Below are 21,083 nucleotides of genomic sequence, written 5' to 3' on the forward strand. Positions count from 1 at the left end.
AAAAAGTCGCGGCTGCCAGCCGCCCTCCCCTTTAACGGGCGGCTGCGGCGGCTCGGGAGGCCGGCGGCTCCCGGGACTCGGAGCCCCCACCCCCCGCGGCGGCCTCCCTGCGGCGGCCCCGGCCCGCGGAGCTGCACGGCCGGCCGCCCGGGCGCCCCCTGCCCCGGCCCGCCCCTGCTGGGTGCCCGCCGCGGCCGCGATGGAGAGCGAGCGGGGGCGCCGCCGGCCCGGGGGTGCGGGCCCCAGGCGGGGCTGAAGGCAGCGGCCCGAGCGGGGCTCCGCGGAGCGAGGGCGGCCGGGGCGCAGCCCCCCGCCGCCCCGGGCCTGCCCTCTGCTGCCGCCTCTGCCCCCGCCGCCCCGGGCCTGCCCTCTGCTGCCGCCTCTGCCCCCGCCGCCCCGGGCCTGCCCTCTGCTGCCCCGTCTCTGCCCCCGCCGCCGGGTGGCGCCCCGCCCCTGCCAGGATGAGGAGGCTGCGGCGCCTGGTGCACCTGGTGCTCTTCTGCCCGCTGACCAAGGGCTTGCAGGTAAGGCCGGGGGCCGGAAGTTTGGGGGGGAGGGGAGCCGGGGGGTCGGGTCTGGGCAGAGGGGAAGGGTCGCCACCGCCAAGAAGGGCCCTCGGATGCCTTCTTTCCCGTCACTCCCCGGAGGCATCCGATGGCGTGGACCCCGTGCAGAGGGAAGGCCGTCCGTCAGCCCTTTGACGGCCTTGGCCCTCCACCTCCCCAACCCACCCAGCCCCTCCCCCAGGCTGCCAGTCACCCGGCAGACTGGGCACCGACAAAGTTATTTGTTCTCGTTCCCTTCTGCTCCACTCCCCACCCATGGCTAAATGTTCAGACCCCCTGCCTTCTTCCAAGCTGGGTAGCTTTGCCAGGCCGCCCCACCCCACCCCAGCCATGCTTCTTCCCCAGACCGAGGAGTGAGGAGAGCGAGCCATCACATCACGCAGAATAGTGTTCTCCTGCTGTCCCTCAACTAGGAGCTAGATTCTGGATACAAAGAGCCGATGGGAAAGATAACCTCAGGCCAGGATGGGAATGCTGCCTTCTGCCAGGTCGGGTGCCTTTCCCAGGCTGGGGAAAGGGCACAGCTATTTATTGGCAAACTAGAATCTTCTTGATTTTCAAGAGAGATGCACCCTGCGTCTCCTGTATTTGCTCTCCTGCCTTCCCTTTTATCCAGACTGTAGCATGGACCCTTAGTACAGGCAAATGCGATGCACAACTGGAAGCTTTAATTCTTCCTTTCCTTCTGGCTTAACTTGTGACATTGAAAGAACAGACTCTCTAGAGGAAAGTGGGGAAGGAACAGAAAAATAACAGCTTTCATTTGGCCACATTTGCTTCTAAAGGCTGAGTTTAAGTCTATGTTGATGGGTGAAGAAGAAAAGAAAGGCAATGATTTGGGAAAATAATGGTGGAGTATGTAAAGTACAGAAATTGAGGAAGGATCTCTCCCTTACCCTAAGTCTGACAGAGAGGTGAATTGTGTGTTTCAGAGGGGGACTTCATACTTTTAAATAAGCAGAATACATAATGAGAGAGAACAAATATTTTCTGACATTTTGTGTTTTCCCACAAAAAGAAGTTAAGACTTTATTGTTTTTTTTTTTTAGTCTGAATCTTTATGATAACTAAATAGCCAATAATCAATCCATCCACGCAGGTTTGGGAGAGGGAATTGGTACATAGATCTTTTGCACTGATAAAGATTAAGATGTTTTATAAGATATCACAAATATAACTGATATATTGCTTCCCTTCTCAGCAGGTGGGGGAAAGGGATTGAAGAGAGAGACAGATTTTGGAATTCATTTAAAAAAATGAAAGTTAAAAACAAATTATACCTTGGGACTTGTTTCTTTGTTTGTTTAAAGATAAAGATCAATCTTGTTTCCTGCCTAATTGAAAGTCTTAATCCTTAATCCATGGAAGTACCCAGTGCCAGAATGGTTCTGACAAGTAACAGGCAAGGCTTCCTGGCATACACATTCTTTCTGCTTCTCCTGTTAGAGAAGAGGACAGAGGTATGGTGGGATCCAGGGGCCCACCAGGGAAAACATGCTCTAGACCCCCATGTACTGAGAAGTGAGTAGATATATTTGAAGGTTTTTAAATTTTTAAATTTATTTTTTTATTGGGAATAGTTAACATCAAATAAAATGTGCATTCTCATATCCCCTGTGGTATAGAAGCAGGAGGGGCTTATAAACATGAAACAGTAAATCTCTATTATGTAGAACTTGCCTTTCTTTCAAGTATATAATGAATTCAGTATATAACTTCCAAGCTGTCCTGCTTTGTTAGTGATTCCTTGTGGCTTTCCTTCTATTTTCTTTCTCCTTTTTTCTTTTTTTCTTTTTTGGAGGGAGGACCTTTCCTATCTCTCCCATCACCCTAACTGAAAGAAAAGAAAAATCAAGACTTGTATCAAATATGCAGACAAGCACAATGTTTCATATTAGTCACGTGCAATGCCTCATTGCCTCATTTTGTACCTCTGTATCTTTGAAGGTTGTCCACTAAAAAAAAATGACATGTGCACATCTTTGCTGAATCAATAAGCCCCACTATGTCTCAGATATTGTGCTGAACACTGAAGATGAGAAGGGAAAAAAAGCATTAAAAACAGCCTCCTGCTCCCAAGGGGCTCATATTCCAATGTGCACAACTGGGTCTACACAAGGTACCTGACAAACTAGGTAGCACAATGGATAGAGTGCCAGCCTGGAGTCAAGAGAGACCTGACTGAATAGTTGTGTAACCCTGGGCAAGTCACTTAATCCAGTTTGCTTCAGTTTCCTCATTTGTAACTGGAGAAGGAAATGACAAACCATTTTATTGTCTTTGTCAAGAAACCCCTAAAATGGTATCCCAAAGAGTCAGACATATACAGAGTCTGTGGAAGGTCACTTTAGAGGGGAAGAAAGCTGTGGGGACCTGGAAAGGTCAACTACAGAGAATAGTATTAGAGTCTTGAAGAAAGCCAGGGATTCTAAGAATTGGACATGAGGAGGCAGAGGCAGGCCAGAGCATAGACAGTTGAATGCAAAGGGACTGAGTAGAGAGATGAATTGGTATGTGTAAAGAGCAATGAGAAGACCATTATAGTCACTGATCTGTAGAGCTGGTAAAGGGGAATAACATGTAAAAAGACTAGAAGTATAGGAACGTTTCATACATACTTAGAGCAGCAACCAAAACCTAGTCTAGCTCCAGGTTTTAAGAGCAGATGAAACTTCTGTAGGTCAAAGAGGGTGAAGAGGGTACTGATGCTGATGGGCATTTAAAGACCCCGTGCTGTGTCTAGGCCTGAGTAAGCACTAGGAGATTTACTTGGACAGATGGAGAATTTAACAGCTTCCAGGCCCAGAGAGAGAGACAGTGAGGCAATTTCAATAGTTCATTTCCGATTCCTTTGATTTCTGAGTTGCCAACTGTGCAGCCTGAATGGCATAGAGGGGAGCTCTCTTGGCATGTGGGTTGGTGTGCTTCATTTTCTCTTCAGTATTTCCACCTCTGGTCTCATCCCAGTTGGTGAGGCAGCAGCAAGAACGGAGTTCTGTTTGTGTTGCTCTGAGGACCTAATCGATCAATCTTATTCACTGGGAGGGAAGCTGTATATACTGGATATGAATCTTCATAGCCCCAGGCTACCAATAAAGCAATGACCTTTGAGGAGTCAAAATCTAATTTTCTGCCCTTTGGACAATGGTTTCCAGAGCCACTTGGGTGAGATAACAGTCGTGTGTTCCCAAGTTAGTGTCACCTCAGTAATAGTAAGTCTAAGGGAGGAGGAGGAGCTGGGCAAGTCGACAGAAGCTAGAATAGGCTTAATGAACTCAGTCTTTGCCTCCATAAGGAAAGACTGAAGGCAAGCTGTCAGGAAGAGACCTTGAAGATACAAGAGAGTCAGCTAGAGCTACTTGTCCACCAGGGAAAACATGCAGATAAGGAAAATACATACACATCAGACTGGGCAGCACCCAACCTCCCACCCCTTCCCATGGTCAGACATGTTTTCAAAACTGAGAAGGCAGACAGGTTTGGGCTTAGCCTGACAGGTGGAGTAGAGCTGTGGCAAGAGATAGAGAAGAGACCAACTGCCAGGAAATAAATGAAGTATGATAGTATGAGAAAACAGCCACACTCCCCCACCCCCATCCCTTTACCCAGTTACAAATGCTCCTTTATGGCTGGCTGCAAACTGAGCACTTACCTAGTGCTAAGTCACTCCATAACAGAGGCAAGAGGTATAAGCTCAAACCCTCAGAACAGCCAGATGTGCCATTGAAGAAGCTACAAGTCACAAATACTAAATTTCCCTCATTTCCTTTGGAATTCTGATCACTATCAAGGTCTGAATTCCAGGTCTCTCTCTCTGCACACCTAGGAGAAGAGTGCAGATCTAACCTGTGTTGAGTTTCTGATAAAGGATGGGTTTTCTTCCTGGCCCTAGTCTGTCTAGTTTTAAATCTCAGAAGCACTGGGGTTCTTGCCATTTTCCTTGGAAGAAAGCCTGCTCTCTAATGAAATGCCTGGCTTTTCTCTCCTCTAGATTATTAGCCACTCCTCATTCTTTGCCTTATATCATGTTCTTCTTTGGCATTGTTCACAACAACCTTAGTTCTCTTTGGTCAGTTCCTTAAATGCCCTCATTCTGTTTAATAGGTATTTGCCTAGTCTATGGATTCACAGTTTTGGGCTCATTTTAGAGAGATTGGAGAATAAAGAATATTATCCTAGGCCCCTAAAGGCTTGGACACTTTAATGTCAATCATCTACCTGCAATAGTTTCTCTTTAACCCGGGATATTAATCTCTTTGTCAAGATGCAGCTTGCATAGTGGTCCATTTTTCCTGGATGCTGACCTTAGGAAGAATCACTAAAAACAGCAGAAATAAAAGAAACCCTTTCTCTTCCACATAAAATCCTTATTAAGACATGCTTCCCTTCTACTTCCTGCAGTTATTTCCTAGGATTCATTTAACTTCACAGACAGAGCATTTGTGCAAAGGGACACTAACCAACTATGAGTTATATAGTGTTAGTTAATTGAATCCAATTCCCTCATTTTGAAATCAGGAAAACTGAGACTCAAAGATGAAAATGACTTCTTCAAGGACCTAAGTCAAGACTAAACTCTGTGTCTTTTCTTACCAGTCAAGGGCTTTTTCCTCCTTTCACCTACATTGACAGAAAATTTCAGAAAATTTAAGTCACCTATTATTTAGTATCTATTATCTGCCAAGCACTTTGTTACTGAATATGCAAAGAAAGACAAAAACAGACCCTGTTTTTAAGGAATCATAGTGTAATAAGGAGATAAAATGCAAATAAGATATATAATGGATAAATTGTATCTATCCCTCAGTGGGAAGGCACTCAAAGAGGAAATAAATACTTTGGGGACTTGGAAACTGCTACATCTTTTTCTTCTGAAGTAATTAATGGGCCTTGATCCTTGACAGAAAATCCCATCCCCTACATGGTGAGAAAGGTATGCTGTAGGTAGTTTGTAGAGGTTTTTGAAAGCTGATTATTAAATTTTCAATGTAAGCATTTACACTGTGAAAATAGACAAATGTTACAAATCGAGACTTGATTTATTGGTTTGTTGATGATTTAGATTTAAGAAAGTGATGAAAATGTTAATAATATAGATTAAATTTAAAAGTGTGTTGGGGGCAGCTAGGTGGTATAGTGGTTAGACAACCAGTCCTGGAGTCAGGAGGACCTGAGTTCAAATCTGGCCAAAGACACTTAATAATTGCCTAGCTGTGTGACCTGGGGCAAGTCACTTAACTCCCTTGCCTTAAATAAATAAAAAGAGAGAGATTTTTTAAAAAGTTTATTAGGTGTACAATCCTCTCCGCATCCAGAGCCAGTTGTTAAACATTTACCAGCATGATACTGAATAGAAAATATAAATAAAAGCAACATTCAAGGTTTTTAGACATAATGAAACTGTGGGAACTCAGCTCCCTGCTCCACTCTTATCAGTTCATTGTGTTTAACCAATTGGAAGTCAAGTGCCACACACACACACACACACACACACACACACACATACACACGTGTTTCTAAATCCCCAAGCCTCTTTATTTCTTGCATTTCTGTTTTGGGGAGGACAGAATCATGGGGAAACTGTTCATAGAGATAGTGGGGCTATGGTACTGATTTCTAGTAGCATTCTGAGAATCCTCAAAATAACTGCTCAGTACAGGTCACCCTTTGCTGTTGCCTGCTGGAGGCAAATACTGCTTTTGTTATGTACATACATCTTTGCCTGTGCTGAGGGGGTGGGTAGGTTTGACTGCTAACATCCTTTCTGAAACTGAAAATAATACAGCTAGGGATTTACCTAGTACCTTTTCCTCAGAGCTCCTGGCACACACATCCTGTATCTACAATCTCCTACATCCCATAGATGTTGAATTTCAACTTCTAGCATGGATGATTCAGCATCCCAAAAAGAAGGGGAGGTGAAGGCAGTGATTCAATTTTCCCATTAGACAGCAGAGGTTAAGGGATTTGTGTAAGTCATATAAGGCTTGAAGTCAGATTTTTTTTTGGGGGGGGGAGGTTTGCAAGGCAGTGGGGTTAAGTGGCTTGCCCAAGGCCACACAGCTAGGTAATAATTATTAAGTGTCTAAGGCTCGATTTGAACTCAGATACTTCTGACTCCAGGGCTGGTGCTCTATCCACCTAGCCTCCCCTTGAAGTCAGATTCCCCCCCCCCCCAGCTATCTCATTTTGCCTTGACCAGGTAGGCAAGAAAGAGGAAATAGTTTTGACTACAGTGCCTAATGAGAGGAAATTAAATCAAAAGCCAGGTTTCAGATCACTCCGTGCTATCCATCAACTCATACTGCCTTCCCCAAACTGATTTGGAGAACATTGCAGTCAAGGGTGGGCTATGCTTTGAGTGATATAATTCTACTGTATTTCTTCCACCTGCTCCTATCATTTAGACATCTTTAGGATTTGGAGATCAAATGTATGACTGGCAGGGAAGTCAAGTTCTGTGTTTATCAGAACAGGTAGGTCAAGGAGCTGATGTTCCCTAGTCCTCTCAGGGGAAGTTCAGACTCCATGCATCATCAGAACATGATACTTTGGTCAGGTGCTGCCAGGAGAACAGAGGTAGTTTTTCTTTGGGACTTTGAAGTTTTTTTTAGTCTAAGAAAGTCTGAGGCTTTTCCATTTGACAAGCCCTATGTGTAATTCAATTCTCCCTTTGGCAGGCATCAGTCTAGGACACAGTTTCTGGGATAAGGCTGACCCACAATGGCATGCACTAATTTGTATACAGAGATGGAATTAGCTTCCAGTTGGGTCATGATATAATTCCCTCAGGCCTCATGTATTGGGATGGAAGGAGGGAGTTTAGTAAATGAATACCCACTACTTTTATACAGGGAAAAGGCTGCTGGGAAGCTCAATTTGCCCTAGTTACTTCAGTAGGGAGGACCTGAAGATGATTCCAAATGACAAGCTTCTTTTTCTTGTCCATCAAAGACAAGCCAATATTTCTCTCCCCCCAAAAGCAAAAATTTCTCTAATAAGAGAAGTTCAGCACATTAGAGATATTTCCCTGATGGGCATTCCCAGATGGGTAGCTATCTGGGAGTTTGTGAGGGAGGAGAACTTGTCCGTGATTCTATGTAAGGTAGAAACAATCCATATCTATATAATAAAGAATTGAATTTGATTTTGTCTAGTAAAAATGCCATTTTTTTCTTTTTACAGAATCGTCTACCTGGCATCAAGGTGAAGTACCTCTTCCTGGCATGGCTGGGCATCTTTGTAGGCAGCTGGGTGGTATACATGCATTACTCTTCATACTCAGAACTTTGCCGAGGGCATGTCTGTCAAATGATCATTGTAAGTTCTGCTTTCAACCAATCTTTGCAATTCTACTAAGCTTACGTGTGTGTGTGTGTGTGTGTGTGTGTGTGTGTGTGTGTGTGTATGTGTGTGTGTGTGTGTGCACGCATGTGTGTGTGTTGGGGGGACAAGGAAAGAGAAGATGAAGTTCTCTACAGAGAATGGAACTGTGATAAAAATATTAATCTATTTAATTTGTGATCTAAATATCATTTTATTTGGTTTATAGGCAGGTGCTATGATCTATGACCATAATGGTTTGAGATAAAAACACTGAGCAGGGTCCTCTTGATGGTTTTGTCATCATTTGACTACATAATCTTTTGCACACAAGAAGTTAAATTGATCTCTAGATACTGATTTCCTCACTTCAAATGAAAAGGCTAACTAAGGCACTTTTTAGGTATCTCCAAATTCTCATATTCTATGAGATTGATTTTTCAAGTCTTCAGTCAATGGAAGCACCTTATCTGGGGAAGCAAATGAATCAGTGAATAGCATATAGGGAGAGAGGGGGACAGGAAGGAATTGAATGCTATCAGGATTGGCTCAAGGCAGATTAAGAGGATAATGCTTCATGTCTGGAGGCACAGAACAGAGAGAAAGAATGGGGTGGGTAGGAGAGGAAAGGAGAGGGAAGACAAGAGACAGAGACAAAAATGGAGACACACAGAGACAGAGACACTGGATTCTTCAACCTCTAGGCCAGTGGGTTTGATTTTAATTTCTGGTAAAATTCTAGTAGATATTGTTTAAAGGATAGTTTCTGAAGATTTAAAAGAGAAGCAATGATTGCTAAAAAGCAGACCCAGAACAGATCATGCTGTAGATAGAACATACTTGGATTTTACCATGAAATTTATTTATTTATTTATTTTTTTAATATGGAATTTGACTATTGCATGATATTCTTGGGGTCCAGTTGGAAAGATATGAGCTACAAGATAGTAAAAGGTTTGTTTGTTTTTCCTAGACCTAGGATTTTATTGGTTAAGGCAACTCACAGGGAGGCAACTTTCTGTACTAAAACAGATAAGCAACTTGTCTACCATTGATCCTTTTGGTTAGTCACCTGGGGCATTGAGAGGTTAGGTAACCATACTCAGGGCTGAGGGTCAGCCTACCACCAGCCAATCCAGTGATTCAGGTTTGGCATTAGAAAGTAATAGGGTAAGGGGTGGCTAGGTGGCAAAGTGGATAGAGCACTGGCCCTGGAGTCAGGAGTACCTGAGTTCAAATCCGGCCTCAGACACTTAATAATTATTTAGTTGTGTAGCCTTGGGCAAGCCACTTAACCCCATCTGCCTTGCCAAAAAAAAAAAAAATAAAGAAAGTAATAAGGCAATTGTGGACCATAAAATACAATAAAAACATTATTTGTGATAAGATTAAAAAGGATACAATTCTTAATTAAATTCAAATAACAAGTTGTTCCCCACAGCAGTCTACAACTTTCACTTAGGAAGGCATCCTGCTGAAACCTCTGGAGCACCAGTCGCCTGTGTTTTTTCCCAGTCCCTGGGACATCCAGAGATGTAAAAGAACCATATGTTAGGGATGTGCTTGTTCAGATACAGTCTAAACTCAAAGACCTCTGAGGCTGAATACTTAGGGATTCTGCTTGTCTTTGCTATGAAGCCCTAATACCCCAATGTTGTCCCTAATCTCCACCCCTGCCTCCAGTTTCACATCAGCTTCCAAGTTCTATGTCCTGAAATTGAAGTTTTTCATCCTGCCTTTCTTCTCCCCAGAGTGAACCAGGTCAACCACTGAGAAAGGAAATAAACATTTATATAAAGCCTACCATGTCTAATTTAATCCTCATGATAGCCCAGTGAGGTAGATATTGTTATTAATCCCTTCTTACAGTTGAAGAAACTGAGGTGAACAGAAGTGAAATGATTCAATTAGGTTAACACTGCCAGTAAGTGTCTAAAGTCAAATTTGAACTAAGGTCTTCCAGTCTCCAGGTCAACTGTTCCATTTACTTAGCTGCCTCTTGCTGGATGTTAATGGAAATTACATTGTAAAGAGGGTTCCCCAAGTGCCAGGCTCTTGACAAAACCAGCTTCCATCACCTAATTAATGAAGCCCTGTTTAGCATCACCCTCCTGAAACTCTACCACCCACATAAAGAAGAGAAGAAATTTCAGGACTTTGCCTTTGCCCTGGTCCAAAGGAACTCTAGTTTCTAGAATCTGCCTTTAGTCTTGTCCAGACCTGGAAAAGTGAGGGAGGTTAAGATTGGGGAGGGAAATTTATGGTGTAAGAGATTTAAATGGGTAGCTCTATGATTGGGGCAGTGAGGGTGTGGGATGTGGGGCTGGAGCAAAGTCATCTGATGTCAGTGGGTCCAGAAAAGGAACACAGAGCAGTGCTAGGCTGAGGCACATGCTTACTGCAAGTTTTTTTGGTGTTTATTAATAGACATAATTACAGAGAACACTTAAAAAAAATCTTCCAACCCAGATGCTAACCAGCTCTTTCCATCCCCCCCTCAGCACTGCAGACTTCCTACCTGCTTAAGAAAAACCTACTTAGCATTCACTCCATTGCTGTAATTAGTGGAAAATCAGGGATTTTACATGGCATAGTTAGCACAAAGAAAGCTGGGCAGGAATGTGAAGTATCAAGCACAAGCTGAGGATTTTCTGCTGCTTCTCCAACCCCCTTCACTCTCTGCTTGCTTCCAGCAACCATGAGCACCACAGAAATCTCTGTGGGGGTCATAATCTGATGAGAAAAGTCACTATGAATACCTTGAAGTATTGGATCATGGGGTATGTGTGGGAAGGCAATGCAGGTGTCAAAATGCCAAAATACAGCTTTTCTGAGGAAGGTCAGAAAGCCCTTAGAGAAGGTGAGGATTTGACCACAGGAATCCCATAGATACTCATTTTCACTTGTCTGCAATCTTATGAGAACCTGAGTTAGATCAAGGACACCAGAGGAGAGAAGAGAGGAGGAGAGGTGGAGGAGAGTATGAGACGGATGGTGGAAGAAGACAAGGAAAGAGGAGGAAGGGAGGGAGGCTGAGCAGATTTGAGAAAATGTCAGAATCTGTCATCTGGTTATCAGAGTTCTCAGTCTCAGCTGGGCAAACAGTCCTCTTTTAAAATAAAGAGGGGTTGATTAAGGGAAAGGAAAGAAAATAAAAGTGAAGCTTTTTTTCCCATTTAATTTGTCAGTCAATAAACATTTAATAAGTACCTACTGCGTATCAGGCAGTGTGCTTAGTGCTGAGGATACAAAGAAAAGCAAAAAACAGTTCTGTTCCTTGAAGAGCTATGGGAGACACTATATTAACAACTAGTTATAAACAAGCTATAAAAAGGATAAATAGGAATTAATACGTAGAGGGGAAGGCACTAAAATTAAGGGGGATTGGGAAAGGCTTCCTGTCAAAGCAGGGATTTTAGTAGGGACTCGAAGGAAGCCAGGGAAGCTAGGAGACAGGTTTAATTATTACTGAATGCTGATCCCTGACTTCTTTCAAGACCCAGCTTAATCACTACCATTCCTCAACTGCTAAAGCCTTCTCCCCTACAGTTACTTCCCATCCTGAATCTTGTATATATGCCTATTTATATTCATGCTCTTTCCCTTCTTAGAATATATGCCCTTTGAGAAGAAGAATTCTTGTCCTTGTCTTTGTATCTCCATCACCTAACACAGTGGCTGACACAGAAAATCTTCAATAAAAGGTTTTTGGGTGATTGAATTTAGTGTCATAATTGCTTTCAAATTTAGAAATGGCTGCCTATGAATTATTGCCCAGTTAGTTCAGTGAATAAGACAAATGTCTGATCCCTATATCACCAAGCTCATATATAATATACTTATATTTATAAAATTGATTATATTTATAAATTTGTAAAATCAGAGTTTTGCTCTGTTCCCTTGCCACAAGCTGAATCCTAATTTTGGAGAGCCATCTTGCAAATGCATGCTAGTGATCATAAGGAGGACCAGCTGATGAGGTGTTGATAATTTATAGAGGCAGCATGGAATAAGGAACATTTTCTAACTTTGTGATCATAGGAAAGTAATTTAACCTCTCCAGACCTCAGCTTCCTCAAGTGAAATGTGGGGAAGAAAAGGCTTTTTAAAATTTGAACCATTTCTGGAAGAGCAAGCTGTGGGTACTATTTCTGCAGTACATCCCCATAGCTGGGGACACAACCTGAAGTACCATGACTCCCTTGGCAGATGCTTTCCCTGGGCCAGTCTCAACTGGCTCCCAGAAAGTGTGCTCTACAGGAAATGCTAATCTTTGCAGGCTCTGCAGGACTAGGTACAAAACTTAGACAAGTATTCTTATTACTCTCCTTTAAGTCTAGTAACACAGATTTCCTGCCAGGAGAGTATGCTGGTAACACAGTCAGGAAGATCTAGGTTCAAATTCAGCTTCAGATATTTGCTATCTCTGTGACCCCAGGGTAAACCATCTAATCCCTTGCCTCAGTTTCCTCAGTTGTAAAAATGGGAATGTTAATAGTCCCTTACTTCTCAGGGCTGTTGGGAGGACAAGATGAAATAGTATTTTTAATAAATATTAGCTTTTATTATTTCATTTTATACTTTATTCTCTTCCAATCTCCCTGCCCCCCCCCCCCAATCTATGATTCAATGACTTTGGTCTTCTTATTCCATCTCCTAGCACCAGGCATTTTCACTGGAATTGACTGTTCTTGCTTGGAATTCCCTCTCTCCGTATTTCTTCCCCAGTTTTCCTGGCTTCCTTGAAGCCTCAGCTAAAATCCTATCTTCTATCAGAAACTTTTCCCATTCCCCCTTAATGCTAGTGACTTATATCTGGTATTATCTTCAATGCATTCTTCTTTAAAATTTTATTTATTTAAGGCAATGGGGTTAAGTGACTTGCATTTTAATATGGGGAAGCTAGGGGGTGCAATGGATAAAACTTGGGATCAGGAGTCAGGAAGATATGATTTCAAATTCTGACACAGCTAGGCAGTTATTAAGTGTCTGAGGCCGATTTGAACTCAGGACCTCCTAACTCCAGGTGCATACATCTAGCTGCCCTCTTCAAAACATTCTTGTTAATTTATAGATGTTTTCATGGTGTCTCTCCCCAATTAGGTTGTGAGTTCCCCGAGGGCAGAGACTGTTTTTTTACTTTCATTCTATCTTAGTGCCTGGCAAGTCATAATTGCTTAATAAATGCTCGTTGACTTGACAGCTGCCAGTGAGCCAGATTCTGAAGCCAGAAGCTAAAAAATTTCTGGCTGTTTGCTGTAGAACCCAGTGCCCTGGAAAGAGAGTGAAAGCCCCTGGCATGGGGGGATATCATCACCTCCACATCCTTCTCACTTCTGCCCTACCTGCACTGACATTTCTCCAGCTGTAAGACCTGTATCTGTCTCTGCCTGTGCTTTATTCAGCATATATAAAATTTGGGTCAATGTGCCTTTATCATGACTCCAGCTTGTCTCTGGCCCTGGCTTTTTTGTCCCATCTCTCTTCTGACTTAGCCTGATTTAATGTTGATGATAATTAACATTTGCATAACTTTATATGTGCCAGACACTGTGCTTTGATCATTTTAACAACTTTGGGAAATAGGTGCTGTTATCTCCCTTTTATAGTTGAAGTAACTGAGACCAACAGGTTAAGTGATTTGTCCAGGGTCATATAGCTGTGTGTCTGAAGTTGAATTTGAATTCAAATCTCCTTGACTTCCAAGCCTTTCACTTCCCCTGACTTGATTAAGACAGTGCCAAGTGCCAAGTGAGTTTTCTTACTGAAAAAGAAGGGATCCAGGGAAAGCTACATCAAATCATACTGCAAAGTAAAGAAGATACAAATGCAAAAAAAAGGGGAGAGAGAGAGAGAGAGAGAGAGAGAGAGAGAGAGAGAGAGAGAGAGAAAAGAAACAATCTTTTCCCATAACAAGTTGATATTCTAATAAAGGAGAAATGAAGTACATATGGAAACATTTGTAGAATACAGTTAATAAATAGAAAACCAAAGCTGTTAAATACAAGATAGTTTGAGAGGGAAGGTACCAGAAGTTGAGGCAAACAGAAAAGATTTCATGCAGAAATGATATTTGAACAGCATCTAAGGGAATTAAACAAAGAGACAGTGATGAGGAAGGAGCACATTATTGGCATGGACAATGTCCAGTGCTGAGCTATGGAAATGTGAGATAATAGTGGTAAGAAACAGAGGAAAAGTCAGTTTGACTAGACTGAAAGTATGAACCAGAGAAGTTGGAAGGATAAATTAGGGTATTAAGGTAAGGTGTAAAGGCATTAGAAGCTAAACAAATTAGTTTGTGTTTTGTTCTAGACCCAATAAAAAGCCACTTAAGTTGGTTGACTATGGAAGATGAAAACCTTCCCCCCCTCTCCTATGGGTGTTTCCGTGCCATTCATACCAAGGTAGTAGGGACTTTCTTCCATGAAAGTTAAACACACTCATTTTCTTAGTCCCTGGCCAGACTATTGACTATGCTGGCTGGCATAGATGAAGTCTCCAAAGAGGTTTCCTGCATATTCCATATCAATGCCAGAAAACTGTATTGTGAATCATAGTTTCTGTAAACACAGAAGAATTTATGGCACTATGGGAAAATATCAAAGCAGCTTAGTTTCCTTTTGCCCAAGTGTCATTTGGCAAGTCAGCAATTCAGTGAAGAGCCTCCATTGATGTAGTTTTAGATCCAGGGTGTTTGGTTCTGCTGACCCCATTGGCTCACTGTTCCAGGCCTTCACGGCACTCTTAGCAATAACAAGAGAGACCAAATCACTGCCCTCATGATACTGAGGGATTGACATGACTGGAAGCAGAAGGCATGTATTTAGTTTATGGCTATGTCACACTGAGCTGGTTCAAAAATACAGGTGAAGGACTAGTATCCTAAGTCCCAGAGTAGGAGAATCTCTGGACATTGAATGACTGACTAGGCCAGACTTTAGATAACATATGCCAAATCTCAAACATCAATATATTATCCTTATGACCTAACAATTTCTGAAGACATAAATATTTATTTAGTCACTGGAGTTTACTATGTGAAGTTACTGTGATTTAGTCATTATGATCTATACAATGAAGAGGACCCATACAAATTAAATCATGAAGCCTAGAATGATTTGGAAGAGATACTGAAATGGTTTGCCATTTCCTTCTTCAGCTCATTTTACAAATGAGGAAACTGAGGCAAACAAGGTTAAGTGACTTGCTCAGGATCACATAACTAATAAGTGTCTGAAGTCAGATTTGAATTCATTTGAACTTCCTGATTTGAAGCCCAGTGCTTTTATCCATTGCATTACTTACCTTCCCTGGACTAGTTTTACTAAGTACAATTGACAGTCAGTGGGAGAATATGTGAATTAAATTTATGAGACTTTGATGTAATGCCTAATTTTTTCATTCATTTTGATTTGTGTCCTAAGGGTAAAATGGTATAGTGTTTTGTTGGCAGTTGTTAGTAGGGGCTTCATGGAAGTTTGTCCTTGGGTGGTGGTGGGGGAATCCCCTAGAATGAGTGAAGGATGAAATCTGCTTCCTAGATAATTTAATTTAGCTACAACTTAACTTTCCTTTGAGGCACTGATGGACTAATTCAAAGGGTTTAAGGTTACATCAGTGAGCCTAACCAGGACCTAGCTCTGAAGCTGAGGTCCATTCCCTAGCTACCTTCTTCTTTGTTAGAGCAGCTGAAGGCTTGGCTCTCTCTCTTGATTTATTTCTTCCCTTCCTCTTTCCTTAAGTTCTGGTGTTTGGAACATGATATTTCAGTTCTAGAAAATACTGTCATAGCAACTGCTGATGTTCATTGAAGAATTCACCTAATGCATGCTTTAAATAATGAATGACTTTCACCCAATGGGAAAAAAAAGAACACACTTGTTTCTTTTTTCTTCTGCATCACAATTCAGACCTCCCTCTCCTCTGTATGTTCAAGAGTTTCAACACAGGCCAAGGAGATGGGTAGTGGGGGGAGGGGAAGAAGGGGGGGAGGTAGGGAAAGACAAAGATCAGGGGGCTTTCCTTTGCCAGAAGTTTCTACACCTTGATTTAATTACTGTTAATAGTTTCTTCCTTTGTCTCTAACTTGGGGGGGGGGTGGAAATGGTCACAGAAGGGTAGTATGTTTTTAGGGGTTTTTACATATTTTCTGATCTAAATAATATTGAGATAATAATGGGATATATTTGTAACATGATTTGTAAAAAAATGAAAGACATGGAGTCACAGGACCTGAATTTGAATCTTGATTATGCCATTTAACTTTTTGCAATTTTGGGCAAGTCATCTAACCTCTTTGGGCCTCAGTTTCCTCATCTTAAAATGAAGAGATTGGACCAGTTAATTTCCACGTTCCCTTCTAGCTATGCTTCTGATCTATACCAATTATGAACCTGAGCGTACTCCCTTCTCCTCCTTGGAATGTGCTTTGGTTGCATGCTTCAGTGGAGCCTATGACCAACACTGTATCTCCTTATTCTATAGTGTCACCATCTAACTGTCTTGCTCAGCAATGATACTGGGCAATTGTTAAAGCCCAGAAGTAGACCTCTAGGGGATGAGAACTACAAACCAAAAGAGCCAAGCTTAGGTATCCATCAACCCTGAATTCTTAGAATGGTTGAGGAAAAGCAACTCTAAGAAACTGATTCCGGGATTATATGAAGAATCCCAGTTCTGCCGTTTGAATTGGGAGCTACCCAAGGGATTCTGGGCTGAGGCTAGACAATCTCTGTCAATGTTCCCTAACCCATCATTAGGATGAACAATTTAATGGGGTTGAGTTGCACTGAGCTAGTCATCCTCTTTCACTTGGTTCCCCTTCTGAGCGACAGCCTGCACTTGTGTAATGGACAGTCATGGTTGTGGAGGGCAGACTATGGCACTGAAGCAGAAAAACAGTGTCCATATTGGGATAAATTTCATGATCTTAGGCCAAGTCATATATAGCCCCACCCAGCTGAGCCACTTTAATTTTTTTAAAAAACTTAGATTATACATTTGTCTAACCAACATCTCTCTTGTAACAATTTGAATAGGGCCAATTTAGAATGGAAAATGATTGGCTCCAGATGAGAATGGCACTGTTCTCCAGCAGCTCCCCTTTGGTAATGGAAAACCATTTTTTCTCTTTTCCTTTTAACTGAAGGGGAGAGACAAACTCAAGGAAGGGTGGTAGAAGCTAGCCCAGGATAAGACAGTTTTACAAGATAAAGAGAGAAAGACTCATTTACTTAGTCTGAAAGAGGCCCATAGAAACTAAAAATACTAACAGAAAAATAAGCAGAAGAGAGAAACCAAGATGGGATCAGAAACCATTTCACAGATAAGAAGCTTCTAACTGAGAGGCAATAAGATGAGACCCCCAGGAGACCTGAATGAATCTAGGGAGCTGCTTTACTGCAGATATCACTGCCTCACCTTGTAGGGATCTTCTGATGATGCTTGCTGAAGGGACTCCTAGTCCTTGTATAAGAGGGAATGGAGAAGTGTCAGCATAAAGTTGGGCCATGAAGAAGAAAGAGTCTCCTGCCTGTAGGGGCAAAAACTACATTAAAATCCTGATTTCAGGCTATTTTAATGGGACTTATCTCCACAGAATTCACCAACCTACCTTGGCGAAATATGACTATCTTAGCAGCCAACCAATACTAAGTGTAGGTGGAGAATGAGTAGCCAGAATAGGAACACCTTGTTAAAGAGCATCAAGAGACTGTTCTTGTTCTCTTAAATTCTCTCTGTCTTCCCTTGTCAATAGAAGGGCAAACACCACTGTCTTCTCATCAATTAGCTTGCTTTATAAACCAATGCCTATAATGTCCAGCTTCTCTTTTTCTTATGCAGTCAGTTAGTGGAAAATTGAAGTAGTACCTTTTATATGTCAGACACTGTGCTAGGTTCTAGAGAATACAAAGGAAGACAAAAAAATATGATTCCTTCTCTCAAGGAGCTCATTGTATAACAAAGAAGACAAATAGCAAACAATTAAATGCTATACATTTGAATATATAATATATATCATATGCTTAGAAATTTATGCTTTCATCTAATCTGTATTTCTTGCCATAATTTGAATAGAGAATAGTTGAGTTATATATGATACAATTATGTCATATTATATGTAATATGATATGACTCTCAATTGTCCCTATATGATAAATTGGCAAAACTCAGTAGAAGGAACCAGATTAAGGGGTATCAGAAAAACCTTCTTGTAGAGGATGAGATTTCATCTGGGCCTTGAAGGAAGTGGCAGAGATGAGAAGGGAAATCATATCTGACATGAAAGACAGTGAGAGAAAATGCTCAGAGTCTAGAGATCAAATGTCTTGTTCAAGAAACAGCCAGGAGGCCAGTGTCACTGGGTCACAGAGATCTTCATGGAGAAACTCTTCTTTCACCACCACTCCTCTCTCCCATTTGATCACAGTCCAGTCTCTTCATTTACTGATGAGAACAAGCCCAGTGCACTGACTTATCAAAGGTCACACAGCTTTATTAGTAGCAGAACTGGAACTAAAACCCAGATTTTCTAACTTTTAGATCATTGGGGATTTGGGGGGAAGTAAGATTTTTTAAGTATTTTTAATGGAAAATTATTTTGGTTATTTCTCACTATTTCCTCCTTCCCCCCTCCCAAAGAGCATTCTCATATGAGAAAAAGAAAAAGTTTAGCAAAACTAAGGAATATAATGTTTAGCCAAGTTCAAGATCATATGCAGTATTTCCCAATCATAATGACCTGTCTCTGCAAAGAAAAGAGGGACATATATTTTCATACCTGTTTTGTGGTTCACCAAGGTTGGCTTTAATAAGTTCAATGTTCCGTTTCCATTGTTTTATTGTTTCCATTTACACCATTGTAGTCATTGTGAATATTTTTTCCTGGTTCTCTTTACTTCAGTTTATATGCTTCTCAGTCTTCCTCATATTCATTGTTCCTTATAGCACAATAATATTCTATTATAGTCATGTACCACAATTTATTTAGCCATTCTTCAATCTCATTTTATTTTTGGCTCTTTGTTACTACAAAAGGGGCAGCTATAAATATTTTAATGTACGTGCTACTGATAATGTTTTGAATTTTCTTCTTATTATTGTCCTATCAGTAGGCTCTTTGGGCAGGAACATTTGAATCCTTTCTCATAAATTAGAATAACTTTCCCAAATGATAGTGTGATAGTGCTAGTTTACAGTTCTACCAACAGTGTATAAGCACCCCTGTTTTAGAATACCTTTCTAACCCTAACCATTCCCATATTTTGTCATCTTTGTCAGTTTGCTGGATATGAGAACCAATATTGCTTTCATTTATAACCTGCAAGAAAGTAGAGTTTGCATTCATGTATATCTGCTACATTTGTATAGCCCACTTCCTTTTAAGAACTCAGGTTACTCCCCTTCAGCCTTCTCTTTAATGTGATGTAGAGAAAAGAAGAAATAATTTCCTCAATTTCCTCATTCTTCAACACTCCTAAATTTGCAGTTGGGAACATCAAATCCTCCCTCCTTCCTACCAATGATTTGTTTATGATTGCATAGCCTATTGATATTTAAGTTGATATTTTAAGTCTTTTTGATTTCAAGCAAAACACTTTTCTTTTTTCTTCCTTCTTTCTTTCCTTCCTTCCTTCCCTCCCTCCCTCCCTCCCTCCCTCCTTTCTTTCTTTCTTTCTTTCTTTCTTTCTTTCTTTCTTTCTTTCTTTCTTTCTTTCTTTCTTCTTAGTACTCAAGAAGCAAAAGAGCAACAAATAGATTGGGGAGATAAATTCCACTTCCCCTGGGACTGACCACTGAAGAAATAGCATTTTATTTTTAACCTCAGAGTTATTATCGATGTCAGGAGAATAACATCCTAGAAGCATGTCAGAAATGATATATATGTTCCTCATAATATTCAAATTGTATTTATTCCTGCAGTATTTTATATCCTAAGTATTCAGAAAACTTTATTTAACATTAGGTTTCATTTTTGTTAGAGTTTTCTTTTGGGGGGGGAGGGTTATGTGGAATATAGATATATGATTTCATTAATGGAGGGAATTATCAATATGGAAACAATCTCCAGTTGATCTAGCTTGTCCACCCTTCTGTAACTTAGGATCTCAGAGAGTTGATTGGGCACCAGCTAGTTAAGTGGCTTATTGGCTTTTGCACAGCTTTTTAGATCTTTCTGACTCCCAGACAAATCCTGACCCTAAGTCCTACTGCTACTCAACACCAGGTCCTAAAAGCAAAAGAAGTTATGTTTGTCTTTCGTTCTTGAAGAAGACCATGACATCATAGAAATGATGCCATGATATGCACATGAATTGGATTTGAATGAGGGGATGCTGTACTGTATCACTAAGCTCACTTTCCCCTCTGGAGCCAGCTGTGTTCAGTGGCCAGATATGAATCAGATTGACTGGAGTGGCTTTGTATGTGAGGCAGTCAGGGTTACGTAACTTGCACAAGGTCACATAGCTAGTTAAGTGTTACATCTGGGGCCAGATTAGAACTCAGGTGATCCTGGACCGAGTTGTCTATCTACTACACCACCTTGCTTCTCCTAGACAACAGAAATACAGAAATAAAAAAAAAGAAAAAAAGAAATACAGAAATAGAAATACTTGAACCTAAGTGCTGGGTGTGGGGCTAAATGAATAATGGAACTTTTCCTTCCCTAGAAATGGAGATTTTTTTAATTATTTATTTATTTTGAATTTTACAATTTCCCCCCTAAATTAGCTTCCTTTTCCCCACCCCCCACAGAAAGCAGTCTGTTAAGTCTTTATATTGTTTCCAAAGAATAACATTGATCTAAGTTGAATGTGATGAGAGAGAAATCATATCCTTAAGGAAAAAAAACAAAGTGTAAGAGATAGCAAAATTACATATTAAGATAATGAATTTTTTTTAAAATTAAAGTTCTTTGGTCTTTGTTTAAACTCCAGAATTCTTTCTCTGGATACAGATGGCATTATCCATTGCTGATAGCCCCAAATTGTTCCTGATTGTTGCACTGATGGAATGAGCAAGTCCAGTAAGGTTGATCATCACCCCCCATGTTGCTATTAGGGTGTACAATGTTCTTCTGGTTCAGCATCAGTTCATGCAAATCTTTACAGGCTTCCCTGAATTCCCATCCCTCCTGGTTTCCAATAGAACAATAATGTTTCATGACATACATTTACCATAATTTGTCCA

The 21,083-nt window shown here is 41.2% G+C and overlaps 1 protein-coding gene across 1 annotated transcript in view; it reads left to right on the forward strand.

Annotated features, from left to right (window-relative positions):
• The first annotated feature begins 417 nt into the window (after positions 1–417).
• Positions 418–21,083, forward strand: part of DIPK1B (divergent protein kinase domain 1B) — a 53,019-nt gene continuing 32,353 nt past the window's right edge. The window contains exons 1-2 of the mRNA XM_074210723.1: positions 418–524; positions 7,752–7,886. Coding sequence (XP_074066824.1) covers positions 462–524; positions 7,752–7,886 — 198 coding nt within the window. The 5' untranslated portion in view covers positions 418–461. The remainder of the gene's footprint in view (positions 525–7,751; positions 7,887–21,083) is intronic.

The sequence above is a fragment of the Macrotis lagotis genome, chromosome 1, assembly GCF_037893015.1.
Source record: "Macrotis lagotis isolate mMagLag1 chromosome 1, bilby.v1.9.chrom.fasta, whole genome shotgun sequence".
Lineage (NCBI taxonomy): Eukaryota > Metazoa > Chordata > Mammalia > Peramelemorphia > Peramelidae > Macrotis > Macrotis lagotis.